General features: G+C 43.4%; 1 protein-coding gene across 1 annotated transcript in view; it reads left to right on the top strand.

Annotated features, from left to right (window-relative positions):
- The window catches only part of dars1 (aspartyl-tRNA synthetase 1), a 45,201-nt gene that overhangs the window by 11,814 nt on the left and 13,041 nt on the right, over positions 1-20,346 (top strand). Inside the window, exons 4-9 of the mRNA XM_079518013.1 lie at positions 146-203; positions 1,477-1,569; positions 5,366-5,468; positions 10,733-10,835; positions 12,378-12,458; positions 15,296-15,355. Of these exons, the coding sequence (XP_079374139.1) occupies positions 146-203; positions 1,477-1,569; positions 5,366-5,468; positions 10,733-10,835; positions 12,378-12,458; positions 15,296-15,355 (498 nt within the window). The remainder of the gene's footprint in view (positions 1-145; positions 204-1,476; positions 1,570-5,365; positions 5,469-10,732; positions 10,836-12,377; positions 12,459-15,295; positions 15,356-20,346) is intronic.

The following is a 20,346-nucleotide window of genomic DNA, read 5'->3' as shown; positions in this document are numbered from 1 at the left end:
TATACACCAATAGCCAAATGGTGTTTTATTCAGCAGTAGAACACCGCCAGAAGAAATGTTAATTTTGTAATGTATTGACAGCGAGATCACCTTGAATGAAACCACAAAGTTCCCCAGCTAACAAGCACTCCTCTTGTGCTTTCAGGACTTTGCCAAGGATCGCTATGCTGTGTCGCCTCTTAACCAGTCACAGCAGAAACTGGGTAAGTCTGGCTGAGTGGGTAGAGAGAGGTAGTCAGAAGGTCACTCCTCCTTCGACCTTCGCTTCACTTATCTTCGTGCAGAAGTGTCCCTGAGCAAGACACTTTAACCCTTAACTTCTGCTAGGTGAATTCAGCAAAGTAATTTCTCCTTTGGGACAATTCAATACTCTCTTAACCCTAGAACACTAAACCCAACCCTAGAACACTAAACCCAACTAAATGGGAAACCCCACTAAACCCGACTCCGGTGTTCTAGGATTAAGTCAGATTTACACTTTGTAGTATGACAGACTTGACAGTGTTGCACAGCAAAATTAGCTGATGTACAAGCCTCACAACACACCGGCATATTATGGTCAGGGCATCCTGATCAACAACATCCTGGTTCAGGTTTGGTTCAGGCAGCCTGTGTGTTAAAAGTTGTGAAGATAACGCGATTACAGCAGATGAGCTCCGTGACAAATGCTCTTAGTCAACCCCGCTCATCATCTCCATAGCAAAGATTTCAGAGATATAATTGCAGTGACTAATAGCCTGGCGATAAACTCCTGGACGAGTGCCATTGAAGTCAACAGGTAGGCCGGCGGAGGCCGTCCATCTGTCTGGCTGTTCTTTCAGCTCCAGTGATGGCGAACAAAGTGGGAGCCTCCCCCCACCTGCATGCCTGGCCATGGGGTGGGAGTGGGGGGGTTACAGAGCAGGGCCTTTCATGTGGGTGGAGGTAGGTTTCCCAGCCAAAGGAGCGTCTCTGCTTTCTCGAGTGTTGCCGCGCTGTCTGCCTCCTTCCCCCTGACTGATAATGAGGTTAACGTATGCCTCTGAGTGACACAGGTGAAACCCGAGTCAATTTGTCATGTTGGGCCCACAGAGGATGGGGGGAAAGTTTGGACGGCTTTTCACCAACTCTTCCGTCTAATGTGTCATATTTATCACCACGGCTGTCCCTCTTGTAACGCGAGGAGCTTTTTGTTGTGTGTATGTGTACGGGTTTGTGTGTGTTTATGCGTGTGTGAGTGTGCCTGTGTTATCCTGTGGCTGCTTGAAGTGTGTGCGCGTGTGTGTGTGTGCACGCTCGCTCGCTGCTGGCTGGTTTCACGGGGAGAAGGGTGTGTAATATGCATGCTTCTTATGCACATTGCTTTACGCTACGTTGTGTCACTGAGTGTGTGTATGTGTGTGTACAGACATGGTGGTGTGATTTGCACATACTGTACAGGTGTGTACTGAACCCTTTTGAGGTATTAAAACAAAATGTTTTGTGTGTGTGAGCCAGAAAGAGTACTGGTGCGCGTCCAGGAGCTGACGCCCGAGAAAGCAGACCAGCTGATGTGGATACGTGCCAGAATCCACACCAGCCGAGCCAAAGGTGAGCTCATCCACCCTCTTTGTCCGTCAATTTTTCAGACCACAGACCCCCCCCCCCCCCCCCCCTCTCCCCCTCCTTCTTTTTAACAAAATACCAAAGAAACAGCCAGCCCAGCCCAGACTTGACTGCCCCACCCTCCACTCCACCCCTTCGCTAATCCTCGGTGTACTATAACCCAAAAAAGCCCCCGTGCCCTTGGGCAAGAAGATAAAGACAAAAAAAACATAAGGAGAGGAATGCCATTTTTCAGATGGCACCCTTCAACTCAGCCAACATCTTAAGGTCAGCCTCTGAAAAGAAATGCACAGCAACCATTACATCAAAATAATGTACACTGGTGTCTTGAGAGTTATTCGTCATGATCTGTTTCCTGGTGAAAGAAGACCACCTCCAGCCAGCATGGATGGAGGTAGCAATCAGTGTTGCCAGATTTAGCAAGAGAAATTAGCAACCAGGTCTATGAAATGAGCCCAAAAGAAGCGTCTAGGCTACGGCTATTTTAAAATATCTAAATCTAAAAGCTCACAACGTGTTGCGATGCAATGCGTTGTGAGCTTGAGATTTGCTATTTTCAACAACAAAGAATATTGGAAAAAAATTGTACATTTGTGTTTCAATATCTTTATTAATAGTTTTAATGCCGTGATTAAACAATCGTGATCCAGATCTCCCCGCCGTGTTTTCACTAGTGAACTCAGATTATGTTTTCACGAACCTTTTGAAGAGCCACTCACTGTGCCGACCACAGAGTTGCTTGTCATGAAAAGCCACTTTAAAATGGTGTAATCACTTGTTGTAGTGTTCAAAAATATTCCAAAGTGGTGATCTCAACAACAGAGCGGAGAAGGAAAGCACGCGATGCGCAGCACCGCCGCCATTGTAATGCATTGGCCTCAATTTCCCATAACCCTTTGCACGCCTGCGTGACGGGATGACGTCATCAAACGCGTCACCTATCCCACTCTGTCCTGTGGAAAGCCTGTATGACTACCTAGGTTCCATCATGGAGGCTAATCCTTCTGGTGATAAAATGGCCACCAACGTAATCAAAAAAGTCAATCAAAGAACAAGATTCCTTTACAGGATCTCCTCACTGGTCAACAAAAACACCTTGAAGACCCTAACAGGAGCCCTTGTACAAGGTTTCTTCGACTATGCATGCACCTCTTGGTACCGCAGCACCTCAAAGGCCCTTAAAACAAGGCTCCAGACCTCCCAAAACAAACTGGTCACGCTCCTACTTGGCCTCACCCCCCAAACCCACCTCACCCCTGCCCACTTTGACAGGCTGGAATGGCTTAGGGTCGACGACAGAGTACAGCATCTTGCACAAGATTCGATACACCACCAAGATACACCACCAAGATACCCATGTACCTGTCTAAATACTTCCTTAATGTTAACGAAGTCCACACCCACAACACCAGAGGGAGTGCAACAAACCATGTACAACCCAGATTCGGCACAAACAAGGGACTACATTCTTTTCGCTCCTATGCCACCAAAATGTGGTTAACAGTCATTAAGACATGCAAATCCCGTGACTCCTTCAAAACCCCTCTCAAAGGGCACCTACGGACGGCTGCAATTCTAAACTGGCCCCCGTAAAATCGTAATCCCCCCCCCCCCCCCCACCCCTTTTTCCCCTCACTGTTTCTTTTCCCTTTTTACCTCCTTTATGATGAATTCCTGTTCTGTTCTATGGCTATATAGGCTATATAGACGTCTCTAAATGATGAATTGAACAAGGTGGACCCTCTTGTAAACAAGTGTAATGCTTTATTGGGTCGTCCACTCACAGTTAACAGTCTTTGTATTGAGTTGTGCTTGAAATGTACTGTAATTCTGCAAACTGTTAAAAATATTTCAATCAATCAATCAAAAAACTTAAAATGTATTAAAAACTCAGATTAAACAATGAAAACATAACTCGGGTAACTCGCGAATGGGAGGGAAAGTGTTCTACAGTCAATTAACTTGTGTAACTCGTTTTCATGAGTCAAAGTGTTAAACAGAAAGAGACATAGACAATACATGGACCGATGCCCCATGGGCATTACAACACATGGGGCACAACATAATACACTTAACAGTACAATAAAAACAAAACAAAAAGTATATACAAATCATAAAATACCTATTATAATACCTTATATCATCTGATTCAATATGCAGATTTATCAAATAGTACATTTGGAATATTTTAAACATTTTAACAACACAAATCTTGTATGGGGGTCCCAGGCACAAACTATTTGTGACATACAACATAATCTGGGGGCCCTTGCCGTGAAAGAACCATTGGGTTAAACAACATTATGAATCGCCTTTTATTTTTCAACTTTTATTGATCCTGTATTTAAGGTTTTTTGTCTTGTTTTCTGTTGTCTTTTTTCTTTGGGGTGAAAATTCAATGTCTTTATTCTTGTACGTTATACTTGGGGTTTATTAAGAGAAGCTGTTAATGCCACCATTTATTATTTTCTAACTCCAGTATTTCAATAATGCTTCTGTGAAAAAAACAATAAACAAAGTTATAAAAAAAAACAACATTATGAATCAAGCCTCAATAATCAACTACACTTTAGACCCCAGAAAACTGCAACCGACAACGTATACAGAAAAACAAGCCCAATGTTGCTTATAATAAGCAAACTTGGCAACACTGGTGGCGATGTGTGACTTAACCCCTGCTATCCTTTCCAGAATATATATTCTCATCAAGCTCCAGTCCCCCCCTCCTCCTCCCCCCCAGAGTTAAAAAAACCCCAGAGGGTGTTTTTGATATCATTGCGTTGGTTGTCAAAATGACAATGTCAACAACGACCTGGGTATATATCAAGTAACCTTGTCTACCCCCGGTCCCGGCTTGTAGCAGCCAGGTATGAGGGCCTCTGTCCCGTTTGAATACAATGAACCCATTTAGCAGTAACAACCCCCGCCAAACAAAACAACAAAAAAAGAAAACGAGCAAAGCACGTACACCTCTAGTCTGTGCTAACAATGCGATGATGAACAAGCCGCGGCGTTGCTCTGATTTGGTGGTCGTTGTGTTTCCGGGACAACTTCCATGTCAAGAGGTGCTTCCTCCCTTCCCATCCATTCATTCACTCCGTCTCATCCAAAGGATGTCCTTGAGAGCAGAATAACATCCTAATTTGGTCGGAGATGAGACCGTTTCTGTTTGTCTCTCTCTCTCTCTCACACACACACACACACAGACAGAGCCCCATGTCTTCCCACAAACATGTGACATCAAAGCACCTGGGTGGCCTGAGTGACTTCCCGTGTGTGTGTGTGTGTGTGTGTGTGTGTGTGTGTGTGTGTGTGTGTGTGTGTGTGTGTGTGTGTGTGTGTGTGTGTGTGTGTGTGTGTGTGTGTGTGTGTGTGTGTGTGTGTGTGTGTGTGTGTGTGTGTGTGTGTGTGTGTGTGTGTGTGTGTGTGTGTGTGTGTGTGTGTGTGTGTGTGTGTGTGTGTGTGTGTGTGTGTGTGTGTGTGTGTGTGTGTGTGTGTGTGTGCACGCTTGAAAGAGTCAGCTACAGTAACACCCCATCATCATATAGCCTCCTTCAAAGACCAAATTCCATTCACAGATGTTTGACACTTTACCTGCAGAAGAAAAGGGCCTTTATAGACCCAAGGCAGCTTCTTTTAAACCCTCTGTCTTTTTGGTACAGCCAACACTGTTGGTCACAGCTTTTATTTTATTTTGACGAGCCCATTAGGCCGTCTCCTTGTGAATGAAAGGGGATCTGTTAACGGCCCGGCCGCTTGTCTATTGTTGTTGTTTTTACAGGGAAGCAGTGCTTCTTGGTCCTGCGTCAGCAGCAGTTCTTCGTGCAGGCACTGGTCGCCGTGGGAGATCGTGCCAGCAAGCAGATGGTCAAGTTTGCCGCCAAGTGAGTACCCGAGACTGCATTTCCTGTCAGCACGGGCCCGGAAAAAAAACAATGGTGGGAAAATCTCAGTCACCAATAGTCAAGTCCTCTTATCCATTTTTCACACGTCCTCTGGTGGAGAGGGGAGGGGGATCGATCATCTCTTCACTTTGACAACAAAAGCCGGCTATTCTAGAAGGGCGGTCCTCAGCGGTGTCTTAATGGAGCAGTTCCCGTCCTAGATAACAGCCAGCGTATTCTGCATAAGAGGAAGAAGGAATACTTAAGGTCCCCCGTGTCATCAATCATCATAGGAGGTCAGACTGAAGCCCATTACTGGTAGTCTATGAATGAGCAGGAATAACACATTCGAGGTGCACTTTCTTTAAGAGCCTGGCTGGGTAATTATAGCGTTGTGCGCTGCCAAGCATTTCAGACTCTCTTTTATCAGCCCTGATACCACTTGGCTCAGAGAAAACATCTCTTTTACAATAATTTTCACCTACTCGATATCAAGGAAGAGCCTGTCGGCGAAGAATGCAGGTTTCGACTCGTCGCTTACTCCTGTCACGTGCATGCTAGACATTTCCATGTACTTTCATGGGGTGTCCCTGTGCACTGAGGTTTAGTGGAAGTCGGCCACAAAACACAAGTCAGCTTGTCATGGTCAGTTTCAGACAGACAGTACAGTACAGTGGCCTCCGTCAGTGGGTGCGGGCACCAACCGCCATCTGAAAAGACTTTGTGGCCTGCCACAAAGAGATTTTATTATCAAAATTATTGTAGTAGTACCAAAATGGCCACACTTGTTTTGTGATATGTAATATTGTAAGAGTAATACCCAAATCTCACATCCCTTCCACAGTCACCCTGACAACCAACCAGCAACTGTCCGTCCAGTCTGGCTGTGGGACTGTGACGATCCATAGCCTGTGTCAAAAATGCTAATGTAAGAAAAAAATCATTTGACATTCTATAATGTCAAAGCCCATGTGCAATTTTAGCCAACCTACAGAGGAGAAAATAGTGAACGGACTGAGTTCACAAATTTGGGACAAAAAAAAGCAATGTCAGTCCTAGTCTGAGAAAATCTGCTTTGTTGTCAATAGGGCTGACCCAAAAAAATCGATTAATCGACGTCCGTTCGATAAGAATGGGAATCGATCTTGAAATAAAAAACCGATTATTCTATAAAATTAAAAAAGGCGGCCCATTTTGGTCCCATGCTTGCGCCTCGCAATGCAAGTGCAGCTGCAGTCCCAGGAAAAATAAATCAAAAGTGTGGTTGCATTTTAAAATACCGTATTTGAATAAAGGTTGTACACGAGAGTGAAAATAACCATGGGAAAATCCCTAATTGAGAGAGTAGGCAAGCGCACCACAGCTCAGTGGACATTAAATATAGGCTACCATGTTTGATAAAAGTCATATAAAAACATTACTTACACCCACATGAAATATAAACTTCACAGATTATAGATCACTTGGAATTCTAACAATCTGTTGAGGATTGCCTGAATATGCCACTAGAGAAATCTCAACTTTTATCGATGCGCCATTGCGCTGAGGAGCTTGTGGTGGCCTGGCGGTGTTTTACCTATACTTGTGAGGACCTGCTTGGATTCACATGGTGAGTGCAGAATAGCTATACCACTTTGAATTAAAACAATCGTTGTGCATAGGCCGAGTATAATGGCACGAATGAAACTAGGCCTATAGATTTATTTTGGCGATGCAGAGAACTGATTTTGCCATTGTCAGCGATATCTTTTTTTTTTCTTGTCTGAAGACTGACCTGTAACATCATACTGTGAACTCCCATGCACGACATGCAGCAGAGCAGCTCCGACAGACCCAGACCAAATCTCTACTGAAAACACACCTTTTCTCTTCGGCATTTAATTGCACCTGATCGTATTATTTTAATTATGTAGCCTACTATTTGGCTATTTGCCTGTGTTTTTTTTAATGATGTTCTTTTTGTATGTGCGCCGATGGTGATGCTCCACTTGTTTCAGCCTGTAGGCCTACAGCACTTTGGTCAGCTTCTATTGTTTTAAATGTGCTATATAAATACAGTTTGATTTGATTTAGGCCTATATTGGAGCAGGTGCTGGCAAATAACTAATTACTGTAATTCCAGTCAAGTTGCCAAATGTCAGATCAATTAGCAGAGCGGAGCTGCTCTCACTCTGCACTGTCTGCAGCACAATGACTGCAGATCTCTTCTTAAAGTTGACTAATTATGGTTTACTTTCAACCATAAACCATAATATGATTGACAAACCTTGGATTCTAATTCTTCAGCGCATGCAGCATGACTATGAGGTAATTTAACTATGTGGGATTTCTCCATCGGCATCGCATCGCTTTTTCCCATGCCTGTATACCACACTCACATTAACTTTATGATCAATCAAATCAACAGTGGTTGATTTTATTTCTGACAAGTGTCAGGCTTGAAGAGTTCATTCATGTTACCGCTCGTTTACAATTGACAGGAGTTTGGATTATATATTGTTTTATTTGATGGAGAGGTAATGCCTGTTTCAGGCGCTGTTTAATTGTTAAATAAAAGACCAATCCAATATGAGTGGATATAAGTGTCAGGCTTGAAGAGTTCATTCAATCCCTGTGGTTGCCATTGGAGATGTGCAATGTCAAATCTATTGGTCACAACCCCACTGAGTGTAAAAATTGGATTAGGATGGACAAAAGAGTTATTCATTTTATAGTGGAATCAGATGTAGAAATGAGATTTCTACATGGTCTTGAATTAAGTTATTTTTTTTAGAGAGATGCTTTTCTGTTGGAGGTGTTGCATCTCTTACTTCCCCTCTGTTTTGGTTGGTTGCGCAAGTTTATATAGTTGGGCTAACGGTCAGATAACATCGCAACGTTTCCATTCAACAGAATGAGTGAAAGTGAGAGCAGGATTGCCAAATTATTATCAGCCGATAAACACAAATAGCCAAGTCACGCTGCCTGCCATGTCACATCTTGTCAGGGGAATTTGATGTAAGACCCGATTCTCTGATGACAAAATCCTTTCCCCTTTTTATACTCTACGACAGGGGTGGGCAACTTTGACGATGGAGAGGGCCACTATATTTCCACACTCACTCCAGAGGGCCACACTGCATTGTCGTAGCAAAAATAGCCGATCTACAAGCTCAAAACGCGTCGCAAAGCGACGCGTTTTGAGCTTATAGATCAGCTATTTTTGCTATATTTGAATTGAAATCCTGAATATTCTTTTGCTGTTTTTGAATTGGAATACTGAAAAGTAACCTTTTTATTTAATTTCAAATGCATTTAGTTATACTTATGTTAACTTTATGAACCAAATACAAATACATTGGACATAAAAAAACGTTCTAATCCTAGTAATTAGCTGAAATCAATCATTTCTGAAATCAATAATTCACCTAACTATAGTATTCTGATATTGACATGAGGGCCGCATTAAGTGATGGTGGGGGCCGCATGTGGCCCCCGGGCCGCCAGTTGCCCATGTATACTCTACGATATGATTCTAATCACGTGGAACCATCATTTGCTACTTGCTAGTGTTTTCCTGGCTGGGTTGACAGACGAGTCACATAAAACTCCCTGGATTAGGATGAGCCCTCCCCTGGTAATCATCAAGAGATGACTTTCATAGGGAAGACACCTGTCACGTAATTGTGAATCCAAGTAATCCTCCTCTCACTAACAATTCAATTAAGGTCTACTCGGCTTAGACCCTGATCATCTGAGAGCATCTTGTTCCCTTAAATCCTCGTCAAGTGACCCTGGTCATGCCGCAATAACGCTGATCCTAAAATCACTACCATAGTTGGCGGGGCCCCCCTCAATCTCCGTGGCATAATTCAACAAGTTATCTCAACTCCCATCTCTATCCATTTAGTTTCCATCTCACAGTGGCATTGTCGACTTTTTTGTCATAGCTAATCAGACTCAGTGCATTCCTGAAGCAATACCGTCCCCGGCCGAGCCACAGGGCCCCCGAGGAGGAGGTTATTAATGTGGGGATTTATTTGTGTAGCTGATCCCCCTGCCTGCTTGAGGCGGAAGAGGCCTCTGCAGCAGCTGCAGCCCTACGCTGGCTCTCATTACTGCTTTTTAATGGGATGCACCAAAGGATTACAGCGTGGCACTCCATCTGGCTTTGCATCGTGCGACAGTTGGTAACGCTCCTTGCATCTCAGGCCTCCTCAGGGTTTCGGCGATGAAGATGAGCGCACCCTGCATGACTAGACGGCAGAGTGCCCTCTGCTCTTTGCAATCACACATATATGACCAAATAATTATGTCAAAGTATTTTGGAATGCATGGATGAGGTTGGTGGGGAAAGGTTCTAACCCATGTTCATTGTAGAGCCCAAACCAAGCCAGAGTTTTGTGGATGATGCTGATCCCAATTCCCTATTTTTATTTTTTATTGAAGAAAAAAAGAAAAGGGGAAAAAACATCCAATATCTTGAAATCAATCTGACATTTTATTAAAGCTTCACTATTTAACTTTCCTCTTCTAGCAAATGAACTAGCAAATGAATAAAATACACACATAAAGTGAACATATTAAACCTTATTAACATTTTCTTGTCAACAGCCAATGTACAAGCTCATAATGGGTGTACATTAAAAACAATGTTTTCACACGTGTCACAGAGGTGACAGTTGACTCATGTCAGACGAGATACAAAATTATTACTCAAATTAAACTGCGGCAGCGTGCTGCAAATGACACACAGATTTTCTGCCCCTTACACAACTATTTGATTTTAGCCCACCAACCAACCAACCAACCAACCAACCAACCGTGTGCGTGTTATGCAAGTGGTTTGAGCCTATAGTAGACAGACGGTTAAATTGACAGAAAAGCCACAAGCACAGAAACCGCCCTTAAAGACACTCCTGAAGACTTAAGGTGTCTGCCGTTGTAGCAATGAGTATTTCAGGATGTGAAGTGATTTAAAAAAAAATTGTCTGTGTACGCTTGTGGTTACCTAGTGCTCCACTCCATCGCTTGCACACACGCACACGCACGCGCACGCACGCACGCACGCATGCACGCACGCGCACACACACAGCCTTGTGAATCATAAAAGCACTCATCTGTGAACATCAATCATGGGGATTGGATGGAAAGTTAACAGATACAGTATACGTGCAGACAACGCCTGTCTCACTAGTGTCTCAACCTCCCACAATGAGTCTTTCTTTAGATGTCAAGAACTCACTGTGGTTTTCCCCTCCCTCTCCCCCCCATTTCAACCATAGCATCACCAAGGAGAGCATTGTGGATGTGGAGGCATTTGTCAGAAAGGTGGACCAGAAGATCGAGAGCTGCACCCAGCAGGATGTGGAACTGCATATCGAGAGGGTGAGAGCTGATGGCCTGATGCCTGATTTATACTGGGAACGCGTGCCGAAAATAGCAGATCTATAACCCATTAAGACCTGAGGCCTTCTAAATCAGTAGTTACAATTTAGGCATTTAGCAGACGCTCTAATCCAGAGCGATTTACAATAAGCAAGAACAAAAAACATGGTAATACAACAAGTGCACGCAGCGCTGCATGAAGTAATGCGCTGTGAGCTTATATATTTGATTTGATAACGACTGTTCTAAGCCACTGTTCTAAATCTTATGTTAGGTTGTTGTAACATCGTAGGTTGTTGTAACCTCGTAACCGCAATGCGTTGTGAGGTTGTAGATCTGCTATTTTTGCAGCGCTACACCATCATACGTCAAAGTATAAATGGGACTAGAGGGTGTCATTGACACTTCTCGAGTTTTCAAAGGTTTTCTCAGGTGGCGCAATCGTGAACAAAAATCCACCAACAAAAATCCTGCACTCTGCTCTTGCACAGCAGCATCAGTTCTATTCAAATTGACATGACGTTCGGTCACTCAAGAGGTCAAGCGTGTGTAGAGCACTGTTTCACAAACAGTGGAAGTGAATAATCAGAATTTATTTGAAAAAATAAAATGTATAATAAAAGATTTTCAGAAATTTGCATTTGCATTTTATAAATTGTCAACAAATTCCATAAAATAAAATAAAAACTTTTAATAAGTAGTGAATAGCTGACCTACAAGCTCACGACGCGTCTCATCAGGTTGTGAGCTTGTAGATCAGATTTTTTAACTAGTTTGGTTCCCTGGGAGAATTTCTCATTTGGCTCTTGAGCTAAAAAGTTTGGGAACCACTGAGGTGTCTAATACACTCTAGATGAAGAATGTCTAAGACAAGGTCCACAGGGACCAAAGCGTCACATCCATTTGAATAATACTCATGCTGCTGAGCAAGGGCAGCGTGCAGGAGTTTTGTTCATGATTGCTTCATTTGTCACTGTCCCAACGCACCTGTATCAGAAGTATATGTGTGAAAAAAGGTTTTCTCCTGAAATTATATCTAGTCATTAAACAATACTTTTTGGTGAAACTGCTGGGAAGGGGGTGACATGAATAAATATGTCATGAATTAATGAACATATATCACACTGGAGATGTTACCACAAGTGCGCCGCCCCCAACCAACCGCCCCAATTTGAAAATCTTCCTCCCACAGACAATATTTATCACGCAAATGCTGCATATGCAAAGGCTGCATTGCAGGTTACAATGCAAAACTCCATATCGATAAACACAGACGCCCCCATTTAACCACATATACATCCACCCACCCACAGTTGCATGCACGTAAAAAGTTTCACGCAAGACTTTCAGTTTCAAACAGTTTTCTTTCACTTTTGCCGTCGAGCCCCTTTTTGTTTGTAATCCAGGTACTTTCCACTTTTCTGAACATGTGTCCAATGAAACCCTGTAATGTTTTTTTCCTACGTACGTGTGTGTGTGTGTGTGTGTGTGTGTGTGTGTGTGTGTGGTGTGTGTGTGTGTGTTTCCCTTTCCCTCTCTTAGATCTTTGTGGTCAGCCAGGCGGAGCCGCGCCTGCCCCTGCAGTTGGATGACGCCGTCAGGCCCGAGGGGGAGGGGGATGAGGTGAGACCCAATGGCAGGGATGAATGATTCAACTGATTTCTGCCAGATAAAAACCAAAGAGTATTAGAATGGGTCAAACTAGCAATAGAATAGCTTTTAGAATTAGCAAGGGATTGTAAATGTGCTATTTTGGTTATCCTGTAACCAACCCCCTCCCCCCTCCCCGGACCCCACTTTGATAACCATTCAATTAAAATAAACAAACACAAGACAGCATTCCCTGCCCTAGACAAAAATAATACAATATCCAACTGTGTGATCATAATGAATGCTATATTAACCAACACAATAGAACATTCAACTCGACTGTCACAACAATAACGAGGAAGCTTTAATAATGGCGTGCAAAAAAACAGGACAGTTTTATGACCACTGTAGCCACAGGGTCAGTACAGGGTCAACGGAAGCTAGAACCCGTGTGGAACTCGGGAGTGAGACGACCATAAGAAACGGGGAAGAAATCAGCTGAAACTGTAAATGTTTCATGGTAGGAGGAACTAGAGCTCCCAGGGGCGGTGAGGTCACACTCTCCCAGCGGCCCTGTTGTGCATTGAGCTAATAGAGCCGAGGGCACATCCTGCTCACTCTGTCTCACGCAGAAAGATATGAGGAGGACATAGGCAGGCAAACTGGTGGGACAGAAAGACGGAGACAGGCTGGGAAAGTGTCCCGTGCCTCCCTGACCGACAGAAAGACAGAGACCGGCTGGGAAAGTGTCCCGTGCCTCCCTGACCGACAGAAAGACAGAGACAGGCTGGGAAAGTGTCCCGTGCCTCCCTGACCGACAGAAAGACAGAGACAGGCTGGGAAAGTGTCCCGTGCCTCCCTGACCGACAGAAAGACAGAGACAGGCTGGGAAAGTGTCCCGTGCCTCCCTGACCGACAGAAAGACAAAGACAGGCTGGGAAAGTGTCCCGTGCCTCCCTGACCGACAGAAAGACAGAGACCGGCTGGGAAAGTGTCCCGTGCCTCCCTGACCGACCCTGACAGCAGGTGCAAGAGGAGCATAGATGGGAGCATGTGACGTGACAGACGGGGGGGCCAATCCCCCCCAACAGAAAACACCTGGGTTCCAGTGTTGCTTGCAGCTGCATGGATTGGCTTACTGCATAAACAGTGACAGTCCCTCAGCTGTCTCCTCTCTGGGCCCTGCACTGGGCTCGGTGACCCCAAGTGACATGGACGTGGAAGGAAGAAAAGAATAAAAGGAGTATTGTATTGTCCTGACGGGGGAAATTACTTTTCTGCATTCACCCAGCAGCTGGATTGAGGGTTAAGTGTCTTGGCAATGTAAACGTATGTTTTCTCATGCCAATAAAGCCCTTTGAATTGAATTGAATTGTCTTGGGCAGTGTCAGGGACACTTTGGCATGTAGATGCGCCATTCAATGATGAACCGGTGAGCTTCTGATTACCAGACAGGCCTCTCTACCGGTTACGGCTGCCTATAAGAATGGGGCTCTGGACACTCGTGCACACAGGTATTACAACTGTGATGTACCCTGCTACCAATGATAGGTTCTAACTGGGTCATTGGATCACAAAATGATGTAGATCATTCATTCTTCATGTAGATCATATTTGGGTATTCGGCTATTTTCACTAGTTTGCGTACCGTGGAGAAATGTAGGTTATCACGATCACTCTCTCAAAATGTTTCATGCAGGGAGCGGCAGTGGCTCGGGGGTAGAATGGCCGGTAGAGCGGCCGGATGGGAACCGTGAGGTTCCTAGTTCGATCCCGGGCTCCCCCAGAGCTGGTGTCGAAGTGTCCTTGAGCAAGAAGATGTGCAGGCTGGTGACTTGCATGGTTTCCTCCACCAGCAGTGTATGAATGTGTGTGTGAATGTAATGCACAATCTATGTAAAGCGCTTTATAAAATGCACCATTTATTTACCATTGGCTCATATTTAAAAAAAAAACTCCTGCACACTGTATTCAAATGCAAATAAAAGTTTTAATGGGAAACATTTTGGTCTGTTGGAGCCTGTTAGAGTCTAACAGACTAAAGATAACCTGATGGTCTAACTGTCAGACCTTTGTCAGGTTATCTTTAGGCACTAAAGATAACCTGATGAAGGTCTAACCGACTGAAACGTTGTTTCTCATTAAAACCTTTATTTGCATTTGAAGACAGTGAGCAGGAGTTTTTTTCTTTTTCAGCGCGTTGCACCCTCGTTTGGTTTTCTATGCACCTGTCACCTTTGTAGGTGTGCAAGAGACTTGCTTTTGACATGATAAAGGGCTAAAACATTGTTGTTGGCATCTGAGAAGTTCCTCGATTGCTGCCCCTCTGACCTCTTAACAGTCTAAGGAAAGGGTGATTAATTTCTGGGACTCGCGTATTATGCAAATGCTGCATATGCAAAGGCTGCATCGCAGGTTACAATGCAAAATCCCTACACCCTCAGAGTTAATCACTTTCAACCATGTGTTTTGGGGGTTTGTATTTTTCAAAAATAACAATTCTTCAAGCTCACAATGCATCACAGTGCTACATGTATATCTGCTATTTTTGCTTTTCTTGTGTGACACCATCTAAAGTATAAAACAGGGCTTCAATGGTTAGATTATGGACACCCAATATCCAAGTGTTTAGGGTGCATAAGATCTGACCAATATTCCAGTGTTTAGGGGTCTAAAATCTGTATATGATTGCTACTTTGACCCATTGTAATACTCTTTAGTCTTTATACTATATCTGCTCTTCTGTGGGTCCCTGGCACAAAACATGTTCAGATGGGACATGGGAGTCTGCGGAAAAATACATTTAGGGGTCCTTGACTTGAAAAAGTTTGAGAACTGATTAAATTGCTTTTCTTTTCTTTTCCCTTCAGGATGGCAGAGCCACAGTAAACCAAGACACCAGACTAGATAACAGGGTGATTGACCTCAGGGTAAGATATTTGCTTTTTCTCCCGGGGGTACAAATAACGCTCTGAAATCCACCCTGCACACCTACTATATTTTCATTATGTTACATTATGAAACGTTATCACATTATCCGGTGTTATTACATTATTAGCCCGTGTTATACATGTTGCTTGTCTTGATTTATCTAATCCCACAGAAAGGAACAGGTTCATATTTGAGGCTTGTTAACTGTCAGGCTAAGATAAATCTAGACAACAACAGCTAGTTGAAACCGCATGAAATCAGTTTTTGCCCGTAGGGCAAACTTGATTCATCTGATTAAAACCCATCCAGCTTTTTGAAGAAAATATGGCAATTGGAATAAAGTGCAACACAGTCATATCAAAAGTTTTGAATATTCAAAATGAAATTAATATGCATAGAAAATGATCTGACTCACTCTGTGGCTACCGGGTGAAGCATCAGAAGTGTTTCAGGCCAGTGGCACATTTGAGCATTGGTACTTTATTAGTGCGAGAGGGGCTAAAGGTTAACGGGGGGTCTAACTGATATTTTTCTGTTTTTAAGTGTTAAATTAAGCAATATTACACGAGAGGGTGTGGTTTAACGTGATTATTGCCACGACAGTGATGCGGTCAGGAACGAGACGTAGTCGAGTTCCGCAAGCATCACTGAAGTGGCAATAATTACGTTAAACCACACCCACAAGTGTAATATTGCAATTATACAACAGTGGTGTTGTATAATTGAGTGGTGCTCGTTTGAACCACGGCTAGAAGGCTGTTTCAACCAATCAGATTGCTTCCTCGAAACGACCTGTTGTATAATTGATAGTAATCATTGCTAGAGCAGATAGAGCAGTGGTTCCCAAACATTTTAGCTCGAGACCCAAAAGAGACATTTTGTGTCTCCACGGTACACAAACTAGTGAAAAAGCCGATCTACAAGCTCACAACACATCACAATGCAACACGTTGTGAGCTTGTAGATCTGCTATATTTTTTTTATATTATTTATGGAATTGCTTGATTCGTATTATACATTGTTTATTTTTTATCTTTTGAAAAAATAATTATGAAAAACCAAATGTAGGAAACGAAATATAAAGGGATGTTTACCATCAAAGTGGGTAATATTTTTTCAGGCAGAGATTGCCTGCTCCTACGCACTTGAAGTACTTGGTGCACTTGGTGTGCAGAAGGACCCTTTTTTAAATGAGAGGATATCGCCCTTGATTTCAAGGGCCTCCTGATTAATAAAGAGCTGGATAGATGGTATGGGGAGACCCCTGTTACTGAACAAACAAATTCAGTAACATCTATCTATAGCAGGGGTGCCCACACTTTTTTGAGTGGTGCAACCACTCCAAGGAACAGCAATGTCCGTGTTCACCACCTATGTTTGTGTGTGTTCACCTATGTTTGTGACTATGTTTGTGTGTGACTCATGAGTACCAGTAGGGGCGCTGTTGTGCAGATAGTATTGCACTGTTGCCTGTTAATTACAGAGAGACAGAGACAGAGTTGCACTGTCGCCTGCTAATTACAGAGAGAGAGAGAGAGAGGCATAGACGATATATATTTGTATGCTGTGAACGGAACGCAAGTTTATTTTTCCTAGGATGGCTGCGGGATTCGAGGAATTTGGAGCGCTGTGATTGGTTGTCAGTGGAGTAGGAAGCGCTGGGCTGTCGGAACAGCTACAAAAGTTACTAAACTATAGCAAAGCACAGGGAACTGGAGATGTTAACACCCCAGGGGTGAGTGGCATATGTAGCAACACACATGAACGCGGCGCGTGTGTGCATGCGTGCAGCCTACTGTAGTAGCAAAAAAGTAGTCTACAGTCTACAGTACAGTAACTATAACAATAAATGTGTAGTTGCACCACTCGGTTCACACGGGTGTGATTTTTTACTTGAGAGCTACTTGCTAAATGACCAGCAGAACAAGATCTACCCACCAAAAAATATATTATCCCATTGCTGAAAATAGTTTAAAAATCTACCTGTGGGGGCTTTGTAGTGTGTGTGTGTGTGAGTGAGTGAGTGAGTGCGTGCATCTTTGTGTGTGTGTACCTTAGACAGGCCTGAGTGCCAAATGTCAAATATGAACACAAAAATTGGTGTCCCCAAGTTTTTATGCTTGGGGTTAGGTTTAACATTAGACATCTATCCATTAGGGCTTAGGTTAGATAAGTTATAGACAGTGTGTGTGCGTGAGTGTGTGCATGCATGCATTATGCACCCTCTTTGAATATGCCACTCACTTTGAATAAAGATTTGAATAACGTACGGTTTGCAAGTCTGGAATGCTGTGTTATTCTGAATGGTGCAGACAACACAACACCCATGTAATGGAATATTAATATTTGCATAGTTGCACTTCATTCCCTTCAATGCCGGTTTCTTGTTCTTCCATTTTGGATGACTGGCTTCCATTAACCACTTAAACCATGCATAATAGTGAAAATAGGTAGATTAATGATGTTTTTTGCCGAATGTTCCCCTATTTTTAAGACTATAAAGATGCAAGGCTGCTGCGGTTAAACTAACGATCCAGATTTTGTGGTGGTGGTCAGGTGTACACTTTCAATTTCAGCACATGGCATTCGTCATTTTTGTCGAAAACAAAGTATTGCATTGTGGGTTTGAGGCAGGCCCCTTTTGATGTAAATCAATCAAGTCACCTTAATTTTTTTTTAATTTAAATTATTTATGCCAGGGGCATGTCATGTGGTCTACCTGCACAGCCTTTGTGATCTACTGGTAGATCACAATCTACCTTTTGGTCACCCCTGATCTATAGCAATGATTACTAGAATATGCAAAGAATATGCATTTCCTTGCTTACGGTAATGAAACTATTCTGCTGGCTATTCAAAAATGGCAGATGTACAAGCTCACAACACGTCACTTCGTGCCACACTACAGCACACTACAGCTGTTTTTTTTTAAATTTTCAAAACCTGTCGAAATGTTGGGAATAATGTTGAATAATCTTTTTAACACCAATCTTATGAGGGTCCCTGGCACAAAACCTTTATCAGATGTGGGTCCAATACACTACATTTGGGGGTCCTTGACACCACTGAGGTGGTGAACTTTCAGCCTAACCGAGGGTCTCACTGGTGTGAACCACGTTAGTTGGTCACACGGATGACGGGAAGCAGCAGGCGCTCGGCAGAGCTGGCTAGCTCACTGTCAAAGCCCCAAAACACCTGTTTCTACAACACTTTGCCCTTTGAGCTCTTGGACTTGGGCCTGTTATCAGCTCTCTCTGTACCTCAGAGCTCAGCGAAGCTGTAAAGTTGTTCTCACACAGGCAGGCAGACGAGACGGGCGGCCGGGCAGGCAGGCAGGCCGGCGTCTACCCTAACAGGGAGTCATAAAAGACCTTCAGTAATGAATGGCTTGTTCTTATACACTCTACCCCCCTCTAACTTCACTGCCTTTTAGTTTAACCCATTCAATCTGGGAAAGCATCTGTCATGTTCAGATTTTGCTATGTATAAGCTATATATTGTTGCTGTCGGGCAAAAAGCACTTCATCTCCATATCTATAAATTTGTTTTCGACTTTTCGCAAATTAATGCCTATGTTATCAGCCTATGTTAGAGCTTGTAGATCTGCTACAGTACTTTTACTATCTTTTTATTTGAATCCTGAGAAGTAAAAGTTTTGAACCTATGAGGTTTCCACCTGACAGGCGAGATACGCTTCTCAGAAAACTATTAGGATTTAGGTGTTGGAAACTTCAGTTGGAAGTGTGAAACCATACTGTGGCAGTTACCAAAAAAAACCTCAAGCCACCATCCAACCAATCGAAACTGTGATGCAAGTCACACAGTCAGTGATGTTCCCTGCCCTCACCATGGGGACACGCTGTCAAAAGGAGAAGTGGGGACAGTACTACCCACTAATGATATAATGCCACCTTCACACCAAACTGTAATAAACAGGAAGGGCTTTCTCGTTATGTAACCTCTGAATCTGTCAACGGTCTTTTCAGAGCTTGTGAGTCATGTTGTAATGTGTTACCTTGTGATGTACAGCAGTGGTTCTCACAGTGGTACAGTAGTTGTCCGTTTTAAGCCAGGGGTCTTCAAATGCTGGCCCGGGACGGGGTCCTCAGAGTTACTACCAAAGTTCTGTGTGATAGGATTCTTTTTTTTCATGAACTACTTGAAGCCTAGCATCTCTATCTATTATGATGATATGATATTATGATTACTAGCCAAAAATAGGAGATCTACAAGTTCAAAACACCTCACACTGTGAGGCCCAGATGTTGGCAGTTGTCAAAATATAGCAGTTGAGGTGATTGTATAGAATCTAGATTATGTTTTTTTTCTCCCCTTCCCTTCAAAACAATTGAGAAAAGGTCAATTTATTTTTACACATTTAACAAGATTCAGGTTGAAAATTAGCTGAAGGTAATCTCGACTAGACGGCGGAGCCCGCGGCATTGTCTGTAGATTGATGAGGTTGCCAGTATTCAGTCATTATCACTTTTCCTCTCTCACAATGGGAGAAGTTGGGACGACGCCCATTCGGGACTTTGGACAATCACTGGAAAGAGAAATACGAAGCCTTTCAATTAAAGCAGGTTCTTTTTTAGGTCCCGTTGTATTGAAAGGGGGGCAGTGGCCTGCTAGACCGCTTTGGTTTACGGGGGATGAATAATTGCCAGAGTTGAAAGCCAATAGAGACAGTTTCCTGAGGAAAAACCCAGTGAAATGAGTCAATCGATTAAGGGAGCTGCTCACACACCTATATAGTGACACACTATACAGTCTAACGTTGTTATAGTCCCCCCTGTGTAGTTTACTTTTTACTGCTCCCACATGATGTCAGGTTGTTCATTTCTAATTGTATGGTTATATGTCCTCAGGCCTTTTTTCTGAGTTTGAACTCATCCCACCCACGCCACCGCTGACAACACATTGACTGAGTGATGCTTGCTCTTTGCTGAGCAGACATGCACAAACAGAAAATGTTGAGCGTTGCCTTCGC

Source organism: Electrona antarctica (genome assembly GCF_951216825.1).
Source record: "Electrona antarctica genome assembly, chromosome: 13".
In the NCBI taxonomy this organism is placed as follows: Eukaryota; Metazoa; Chordata; class Actinopteri; order Myctophiformes; family Myctophidae; genus Electrona; species Electrona antarctica.
This window is presented reverse-complemented; position numbering and strand designations above follow the sequence as displayed.